General features: G+C 39.3%; 1 protein-coding gene, 1 long non-coding RNA gene and 1 pseudogene across 2 annotated transcripts in view; 1 reads left to right on the forward strand and 2 right to left on the reverse strand.

Annotated features, from left to right (window-relative positions):
* Positions 1-10,723, reverse strand: part of LOC107560028 (phosphatidylinositol 4-kinase alpha-like) — a 52,824-nt pseudogene that overhangs the window by 34,894 nt on the left and 7,207 nt on the right.
* On the forward strand, positions 110-6,089 carry LOC107560052 (heparin cofactor 2-like). The gene is made up of 5 exons (XM_016244105.1): positions 110-197; positions 815-1,737; positions 4,597-4,870; positions 5,286-5,430; positions 5,599-6,089. The coding sequence occupies exons 2-5, from the start codon at positions 816-818 to the stop codon at positions 5,788-5,790; spliced, it is 1,533 nt and encodes a 510-aa protein (XP_016099591.1). The 5' UTR covers positions 110-197; position 815; the 3' UTR covers positions 5,791-6,089.
* LOC107560054 (uncharacterized) overlaps positions 10,580-10,723 on the reverse strand; it is a 2,987-nt gene continuing 2,843 nt past the window's right edge. Inside the window, exon 3 of the long non-coding RNA XR_001605689.1 lies at positions 10,580-10,642. This is a non-coding gene — a long non-coding RNA (uncharacterized lncRNA). The remainder of the gene's footprint in view (positions 10,643-10,723) is intronic.

Consider the following 10,723-nt stretch of genomic DNA (forward strand, 5'->3'; position numbering starts at 1 on the left):
GTATTAATTTGCACCTAGTATTAATTTATAGAGTGCATATCGAGGGTTAATTGAGTCAGATGAAGGTCTGTGAGGACTGTTTGAACTCGCTGCTGTTTGATCAGTGAAGAGCCACTTCAAAGTCCAGCCGGAGAACGAATCCACAAACAGACCGTCCACACACACAAAAACACAGAGATTCCAGAGGGACAGAGCAGGTAAGCAGCACAAACTAGCATTAAAGATTTCATAAGACTGTCGACACTGGTGTGATATTTCTGAGATCAAGCTAAGGAAGTAACCAAAGGCAAAACTTTAACAATCATTGAAAACCACTGAAACAATTAATTGATTGTTCTGGATACTGGGTGTCCCCATAACTGTCTATAGTGGTCACAGCTTAGGATTTACTTCATTTACTTCAAGTCACTTTGGATCAGTGTTGTTATTGTTAACACAAATTAGTAATATTGAGAAAAAAATGTATAAAATGGAAATAATATTAAATAGGTTTCCTTGCCAGCTAACTAAAAATAATAGTTGAAGCATGAAAACAATAGAAAATAAAAAACAAACTATAAAAAAAACACATGTATAAAACAAACTGAAATTAAAATGAATACTAACAATATTAAAAATAATAAAATAAATTAAATTAAAAAAAACACCATAACAGTATATTAATGTCGTATTATTGAATTAACACTACTTTGGATCAAAGCATCTGCTAAATTAATAAATGTAAATGTTTACATGGCATATGAGCATTGTGTGCTATATTTCAGAGAGACATTTGTCAATCGTTCAGTATTCTCATGTGTGCATTTTTCCATAGGATGTGGTTCGTTCCAGTTATAGTTGTAGCCTCTCTCCTGAGCAGCCCCGCTCTGGCTGGGGTCAAAGACCTCAGCTCACACTTTGACGGAAGTGAGAAGGAAAAGTTGGTGGATGCCCGTGGACTTTCTCCAAATGGAGAGAACACAGACATGGAGTCCATTCCTCTGGACTTCCATCGGGAGAATACAGTCACAAATGACCTCCCTCTGGAAGGGCTGGAAGATGAAGACTACATCGACTTCGATAAGATCTTGGCGGAGGGTGAGGATGACTACAGTGAAGGCGACCATGTAGATGAGATTTCCACTCCTGCTCCTGACCTGGACCTCTTTGGGGAGCCCAGTGACCCCAAGATACGCCGAGCACGCCTGTTGCGGCTCTTCCATGGGCGATCTCGTCTGCAGCGCATCAATGTGGTCAACACCCGCTTCGGGTGCCGGCTTTATCGGAAACTGCGCAATCGACTTAACCAGACGGACAACATTCTGCTCGCTCCTGTCGGGATCTCCATTGCAATGGGCATGATGGCTCTGGGAGTCGGCCCAACCGCTCACGAACAACTCTACCATACTCTCGGATTTGCTGAATTTGTCAATGCCAGCACTCATTACGATAACTCAACCGTGCACAAACTGTTCCGCAAACTCACGCACAGGCTCTTCCGACGGAACTTTGGCTACAACTTACGCTCCGTTAATGACCTGTACGTGAAAAGAAACATCGGCATACAGGAGGCTTTCCGTAGCGATGCAAAGACGTACTACTTCGCCGAGCCGCAGTCTGTGGATTTTGCCGACCCGGCCTTCCTTGTGAAGGCCAACCAGCGCATTCAGAAGATCACCAAAGGTCTGATAAAGGAACCACTGAAGAGCGTAGACCCCAATATGGCAGTGATGCTCCTGAACTACCTTTACTTCAAAGGTGAATCGATTCTAGCCCATTCAAAGACTGAAACTCTTCATGACTAATGGTTTAATCCTTCATTTGAATAGTCTGCCCTCAATCCTAGAGGAAAAAATCATGTACTATGTGAAATGCTTTGTGTACTACCTGAGTTTAATATTGAGCATTCAGTTTGATGTTAGCCTGACTAAATAGACCAGCATCTTGACTAGGTCATCCGAACTTCATGGCTGTGCTGGTTCACCAATTTGACCTGCACCAAACCAACATAAACCAGCACAATTACAGCCTAAGCTGTAGTGATGTCTCATTCACGATCGAGCCGGCTCTAAAAGCCGATTCTTTGTAGCGAACGAGAAGAGCCGACTCCCGTCGGGAAAGCCGAATCTTCAACCGGAGCCTTCTATTTCAGGCCAATTTAGCAATTGTGAATAGTTTGTGTGTTGATAAGCAATTGTTTTATTTATTGTTCTCAAAAGCCTTATTTTTATGCAAAAAAAAACACAAAAAACATGCGGCTAATCACATGGGAGGATAGACTAGGATCATACCATTATGTGAAAGAAGGAATGGGGACACAAGCTCTGAAGATAGCGAGTGTAGTGGTACAGGCCAGGTACACAGAGCGACAGAGAGAGGCGGGGAGCCGGATTTAAACGCAAGTGCGTTGGTTAAGGTAATGGTAGGAAGACACTGCATTGTTGCAACATCGGTCCCCTCAGAGAGAGTCTTTTCAAAACCAGGACAAATAATCACAGAGAGGAGAAATCGCATCAGCACATCCAAGCTGAAGCATCTGATATTTCTGAATGCCAACCTGCACTAAAGACTAAAGTGTTATTATTCAAGTTTTATTAAAATGTTAAATAACAGTATCTGTGTAATTTTTTGTTTTGTAACGAAACAAAAAGCATAAAAATAAGGCTTTTATGAAAACACTGAATAAAAAATAGCTTATCAACACAGAAACCATTCACAATTGTTAAATTGGGCTAAAATATAAGGCTCAGAGGGATACTAAATGAAGAGTCATTTGGGAACCGTAAGAGTAAGCTCTTCTAAGGGAGCCGAGCCAAAAGAGACGAATCTTTGAAAAGAGACAAATTTCCCATCACTACAACTAAGCTGGTCTTTTTCAACAGGGAAACCTGTAGATCAGTGAAGCCAACCCTGCTCTTGGAGGGCTACCTTACTTCAGATTTCAGTTACTTAATTTTCTAGTACTCTTGAGTACATTGATTAGCTGGTGAATAGGAACTTCTGTCTCAAGCAGGGGTGTCCACTCCCACTCCTGAAGGGCCAATGTCCTGCAGAGTTTAGCACTACCACACCTGCCTGGACGTTTCTTTTGATGCTGAAGACCTTGATTAGCTAGTTCAGGGGCCAGTTGCATAAACATAGGCATTATGTTAAGACTGTGTCTTACAAACTAGTTTGACCAACTAGCAGTTAGCCAAGGTGTAATCAGTCTTATTTTTTGGATTCACATTAGACCAATCTACCTTTTTGTAACGGACTTTAAAAAGTTATGACCAGACTTAGATGACTAACTTTTTAAGACTAGTCTAAGGCGTTTACGCAACCCGCCCAGGTGTGTTTAATGAGGGTGAGAACTAAACTCTGCAGGAAGATGCCCTCCGGAAGCAGGACTGACTACCCCAGCTGCAGATATTTGGTGAATAGGAACTTCTGTCTCAACTAGGGGTGTCCAATCCTGCTCCTGAAGGGTCCATTTCCTGCAGAGTTTAGCTCTAATACATGTGCCTGGACGTTTCTTGTGATCTTCAAGACCTTGATTAGCTAGTTCAGGTTTCATTATTGAGGGCGAGATCCAAACTCTGCAGGAAGATAGTCCTCCGGGAACAGGGCTGACTACTCCAGCTGTAGATTTTTAGTGAATAGGAACTTCAGTCTCAACCAGGGGTGTTCAATCTTGCTCCTGAAAAGTCAGTGTCCTGTAGAGTTTAGTTCTAACACATGTGCCTGGAAGTTTCTTGCTATCCCGAAGACCTTGATTAGTTGGTTCAGGTGTTTTTTAAGTCATCTACATGCTGCATGATTTTAGCAATCCTATAAGATCATTGCAAATCACACTGTGCGACATGGATCTGATAAACTTGGGTACGACATGCATGCAGACTGTATGATGACGACATCTATTGACTCGTGCGCTACGACGTACATTACTATAGAAGAATAAAATGTCATCAGCATGCGCTAGTGGTAAACAAAAAGAGCATGATGAATCACACTTTGGCAGTTGTAGTTTTTATATGTACTGAAAAAAGTGGAAGCGGCGAAAGAGGAAGGGATAAGAGCTTGAGGTAAGCAGTTTTAAGTTTTAGCGCCATGCCGCGTTGATTTCATGTCACATTTTATGTGACCTCTCTCACTGTACGACATAGGATGACCATTTAGGAGCCACGATCACAAAAATCGCCACGATTGTTTCACAGTGCCAATCTTTCATCTGGGACAGTCGAAAATCGTGCAGTGTGTCTTGGGCTTAATGAGGGCAAGAACTAAACTAAGCAGGAAGATGGCCCTCCTGGAGCAGCACTGACTACCACAGCTGTAGATATTTGGTAAACCGGAACTGTTGTCTCAATCAGAGGTGTCCAATCCTGCTCCTGGAGAATCACTTTCTTGCAGAGTGTAGCTCCAACACATATGCCTGAAAGTTTCTAGTGATCCTGAATTAATATGCTGGTTCAGGTGTGTTTAATTAGGGCTAGAGCTAAACTCCGCTGGAAGGTGGCAATCCAGAAACAGGACTGCACACCCTTTCTTTAAACAGATTAGAATTCATAAGGAATAATATCACATACAACTTTGAAATAACACAACCTTATGTTTTCACTGGTACAACAAACGCAGGTACGTGGGAGCAGAAGTTCCCGAAGGAACTGACACACTACCGGCAATTCCGTGTCAATGAGAAAAAGCAAGTGCGTGTTCCCATGATGCAGAACAAAGGAAGCTACCTGGCAGCGGCCGATCACGAGCTCAACTGCGACATACTGCAGCTACCCTACACTGGAAACATCAGCATGATCATCGCTGTTCCTCAGAAACTCTCTGGAATGAGATCCCTGGAGCAGGAGATCTCCCCAACTCTGATCAATAAGTGGCTTAACAACATGACCAACAGGTAAAGCACTAGCCGTAGGTGTGAGACCAATTTACAAACTGACTTGTTTGTACTGGTACAAGGCACTTTAATGTCCCTGACTCAATGACTTGAAGTGCTTAAGAGGATTTAACATGAAGTTAGACAAGTTCCTGGATCGATATCCTTGTTGCTTATGGAACAACACTGCTATCAACCTCTTAGAAACTAGAGTTAAGTTCAGGGTTAACCAGTATTACCCTATAATTTCCCTGAATTTCCACTTTTAGTGGTACTTTATGGTTTGGAATATATTTGGTCTTTGGTTTACAGTTAGGGTTAGAGGTTAGTGTTAGAGCTTGATAAGAATATTGATCCAGAAATACTTCCTACTCGGCTAAATCATTCTCCAGCTGTCTTTTTGGCTTTGCATGGTCTTAAAATCTTTCTCTGGTAGGACTCGCGAGGTGGTTTTCCCTCGGTTTAAGCTGGAGCAAAACTATGACTTGATTGAGCACCTGAAGGAAATGGGCTTGACGGACCCGTTTACTGAAAAGGGTGACTTTTCCCCAATGACTTCCGAGAAGGTCATCATCAACTGGGTAAGAGAAGAACTGACAAATTCAACTTGTAACTTGTTCAACACCTTCTGTTGTGTCGAGAGCACTTTAGGTCGCCTACGCCTAATCTCCTTCAAAAACATACTCTTTGACCTTTCATTGCACCATCATAAACTTCTTTCCTGCAAACCACCTTCTCTTCTCTCTCAGTTTAAGCATCAGGGTACCATTACAGTGAATGAAGAAGGTACAGAGGCCGCAGCAATGACAAGTATCGGATTCATGCCTTTATCAACACAGACGCGTTTTATCGTGGACCGCCCCTTCCTCTTCCTCATCTACGAGCATCGCACGGGCTGCGTTGTGTTCATGGGACGTGTGGTAGACCCTTCACAGAATTAAACAGATGCACATACACAATACAGCTGTGCAATGGCTGATGCATCACTGTATAACAATAAAAACTAAAGCGTTAGCCAAATAAGCGGATGAGAATGATGGTTATTTTGTTTTATCAAGTAAAGTGAGTTTTGTAAAGAAATGCTAGTGAAATTTAAACACCGAGTTAATCAACTGATAAACATCTGTGTATTTTTGAAGCAGAACGTGTTGTTAAATAAAATAACTCAGAGGACTGGATTACTGAATTAATCTGTTTAAAGGGTGAATAAAAACAACGCTCGAGTATACCAACAACATGGTAGAACATTTTGCAAGCTAAGTAAATATTTGTCAGAGAAGTTAAAGTCTAACCACAGGCGCTCAAGATCTAATTACAATTTCTAGACAGACACATGAATAATGAAGCATCCAACAAGAGCAGAAAGAGCTCTTGCATTTGCATTTATACAAAAAACAGTATCTCATTACAAAAAAAAGGAGCAAGATTTGTCTTACTTTTTGTAGACAAAATCTTTGATTAGTTACTTTCATGCTTTCGAAAAATTTACTCTTTGATATTCAAAAGCATGCAAGCCATAAGAGAGCTCATAAATTATTTAAAGGGACTGAACAGGAAAACATTTTTCCTTTCCATTAACTTTTGCATACTGTATCCGATGTAAAACAGGCCAAGAAGAAAATATTGCTTTTTATTTTTGTTTCAATGTGATAAAGAACTCAGTAATCACATTTGTCAAAGTTACTTAATAGTTGCATCTCGGCCAAATATAATTGTCCGATCCTAATAAACCATACATCAATGGAAAGCTTATTTATTCATGTGATGTATAAATCTCAATTTCGAAAAATTTACACTCAAGACTATTTTTTTTGGTCCAGGGTCACATTTTTTAATAACTGTAAGTGTAGAGCCAGACTGCAGGTCAAACACAGACTGACTTTGAGGGCCGGTCCTTTATCACTGGCGCGTTCGCTGGCTCTCTTGCCCTCCAGGCCGAGCTGAACGAACAGCTCCAGCAGATTGACCAGCAGCTCGTCCACCAGCTGCTCCCCCTGCAGGTTAGCCACGATATTAGCCAGGGCGTTTATCACAGCTAGAGAGCAGTGCCTGCACAAACACACACGCTTTATATTAAAACACCACCAGAGACACACTGGAAGCAGATTTAATAAATTAACAGCACAGATGTAAAATATCATGGAGATATTGTAACTTTCAGAACGTTCCCTAGGGCTGCGACGATAAATCGATTCGATTTTGCGAATGCATCGCGATTCTCTCTGGAACGGTAGGGCTAGGACGATAAATCGATTTGTGGATCGATTCTGCGATTTTCGCGAATGCATCGCGATTCTCTCTGGAATCGATTCTGAGCTATATTAGTGAAAGCCAAAATCATTAGTAGTAAAATTATGCTGAGACACAAAGTTAATTTACATCAATTCAAGAAAAGTTCATTAATATGTACATACATTCACTATTATTAATTTAGAACAATTTTATAATATTGTAATTTTATGATTTATTATAAGAATATTTTTATAATATTTTATTAAATAGCATAAATGTTGTATTAAAGGTCCCATATTGTCAAAACTGAAATTTCCTGGCTTTTTTCATGATAACTGAGGTCTAGGGGCTATGTAACTACCATATAAATTTCAAAAGTCCACAGTAAAATGCACACAGCCTGCATAAAGTAGCTGTGATTTTTCACGAACCGTTGTGACCTCCGTAAAAAGTTGACGTCAGAACTACACAGTCACCACCTTCAGTCGCCACCTCGAGCACCGCCCACCGTCCCCCTCTCCTTTTGCCAAACCCCCAGATAACATCGCATCCATAACATTGCTGGCTGTCGTCGGTTTTTTGTCTGGCAGTGGCAGCAGATATGTGATGAAATTTCTAATTTGAGGCTGTGTTACGTTGATTCTGGCACCCAACATCACAACAAGATGATATTTTAAGCTCCTTATGTAGCCGAACCTGCGCTGGTTTGAATGGGCCGCCTCCAGTTTCTCCTTTGTTTTGCTGCCTCCAGCTAGCGCTGTGACGTCGCTGACCCTAGTTACCTGTGGTTGGCCTGGCCGTGCGTCACTCAGAAAACAACAGGCCAATCAGAAGAGAGGCTCATGAATATGAATTAGACAGGCCAAAATCGACCTGTTCTCAGCAGAGCTCCTGAGAGAGGAGCTGTAAAAATATATTGAGATGGTTTTTGGTACTTATACCGCAAATATATATTCTTAAGGACATCAAAACCTAAAATAAAAAAAAAGGTGTACAATATGGGACCTTTAAGATAAAAAGCACATAAAAAGAATGAAATGGGAATCGGCTGCATAAATGCACACATACAGAAATCTAAAAATACACCCGTTTATTTTTTTGCAATTAATTAAATAGCCTGTTTAATTATTCTTATTCTAAAGCTCAGAGCAAGGCTGGAAAATGGTAATGAAAAACTAAATTATGACAGTTTTGGTGCAAAAAAAACCTTGACAAATATTATGACTGGACTTAAAGAAAACAATAAAAAGCTACAATAGCATATAAAGTTTCTCGTTTCAAATGTTAAAATGCCTGAAACTTCCTGAGATGCTATCAAGCATTTCTCAGACACTACCTGATGCAGTTTTATGCATTCAGTTTAAAGTATGCACACACACACACACACACACACCTGTATCCGTGGTCCCTGTAGTCTTTGGTGGCTGAATACACCACATTACTGGCTTTCACACTGATCTGCTGGAACAGGTTCCAGACCTCCTGATAGATGTATTGCTGTAGTTAAAAAAACACAAATCACACACTGTCTGTTAAAAAACTAATTATACCTGCTCCATTTTTCAGATCAAGATCAGTGATTAAAATTAACCCACCAAATGCAGGTGAAAAAAAAAACAACCATGGTGAATAAATTATACAAAATTAATGCTACAGTAATTTACCGTAGTTAATTTAGTAGTAATTTACTGCCATATTCATGGTAAATGAAAGAGAAATAAGATTTAAATGAGCCTTAATACAATAATAATTCAATCAATTGTATAAAATATATATTTTTTTTTTTTTACAAAGACAAAACAAAAACAGAGAAATAAAAAATAACAATTATACACAATTTTTCAATTTGATAAAAATTCTAATAGTTTCTCTAAACAAAAATGTCCATTTATGTACTTTGAGTTTTGATGTTTCCTAATATCATTTAAAGCAGGATACTTTAATAAAATGTGTTTTACAGCCAAGATAAAGATAAAGGCAATTCTTTTCATTTTAATAAATATACATGGGACAAATATACATGCAACCAATCCTACCTTGTATATGGGTCAAATACAAAAGATTTTCATGCATCAAAACAATAAAAGTTTAATGCAGCTTTATTTCTTTCCCCTGTACATTAGAATTCGTCCCGTTTAATTTTATTTTTCGTGAGCAAAAAAGTGGCGTATAGACATTTATTCAGCTTTCAGATGATGTATTAATCAAAATTTGGAAAAATTGACACTTAAGACTGGTTCTCATGGCCACAGCGATGTGTCCGAGCGTGCGGATGGTGTGATCCGGGATGAGATGAGCCTCTCTGAAGAGAAACACACCCGCCTGAGTCAATAAAACCACATCACACACACACACACACACACACACACACACACACAGAGACACATTAAAAGACTATAAGACTCTCAGTGCAGCCATCAAAAAACGAATTAACGGTCATTTTAAATCTTTACCACTATGCTTCAAACCACTAGGTTTTACCTATTTGTCAGCAAGTAGTTTTTAATCACTTAAAATATAATAATGCATGATCACTTTTACTATACATATACTATATTATGATAAGTACAGATCAGAATAGGTTATGCTGAATGACAATGTAACATTATTACATCCATATTTTGACATTTTATTTTCACAAAGTTTATTTGAAACATTAAAGTAGACACTTTACTTAGTAAGCACTTAATCTGCTTTCTATGATATTTAAAATCATTTTTGTAAGTTTAATTGGATGCAGACACCAAAATGAGACGTCTCGTCATTGCCCCGCATACAGTCTGGTCATTTTCAAACTCAAACCAATGACTAGATCTTTCATTTATAACCCGATTCACTTCACATCATTTCTATTCCATTTGCCACTCATTCAATGATCCAGAATCAGATTTAAAAACAAATACATTTAAATCTAAGCTGTGATTTTGATAATCTGTTCACTTCTGATATTTCTGTTTTGTGGCTAGTAATAGTTCTGAATGTCTAGTAACTTAAAAATTTAGTAGCCAGATTGGAAACAGTTCAGATTCTCACTGGTCGGTTTGCGTCACTGCTGTGTATCTTTGATCAGTTTAATTAATTGTGACCCTGGAGCACAAAAGCAGTGTTAAGTCGCTGGGGGATATTTGTAGCAATAGCCAACAATACATTGTATGGCTCACAATTATACATTTCTCTTTTATGCCAAAAATCATTAGGATATTAAGTAACGATCATGTTCCATGAAGATATTTTGTACATTTCCTACCGTAAATATATCAAAACTTCAGGTTTGATTAGTAATATGCATTGCTAAGAACTTCATTTGAACAACTTTAAAGATGATTTTCCTCAATATTTTGATTTTTTGCACCCTCAGATTCCAGATTTTCAAATAGTTGTATCTCAGCCAAATATTGTCCGATCCTAACAAACCATACATCAATGGAAGGCACATTTATTCAGCTTTCAGATGATGTATTAATCAAAATTTGGAAAAATTGACACTTAAGACTGGTTCTCATGGCCACAGCGATGTGTCCGAGCGTGCGGATGGTGTGATCCGGGATGAGATGAGCCTCTCTGAAGAGAAACACACCCGCCTGAGTCAATAAAACCACATCACACACACACACACACACACACACACACACACACAGAGAC

This window comes from Sinocyclocheilus grahami, unplaced genomic scaffold (genome assembly GCF_001515645.1).
Source record: "Sinocyclocheilus grahami isolate Dianchi unplaced genomic scaffold, SAMN03320097.WGS_v1.1 scaffold708.1, whole genome shotgun sequence".
Classification (NCBI taxonomy): domain Eukaryota; kingdom Metazoa; phylum Chordata; class Actinopteri; order Cypriniformes; family Cyprinidae; genus Sinocyclocheilus; species Sinocyclocheilus grahami.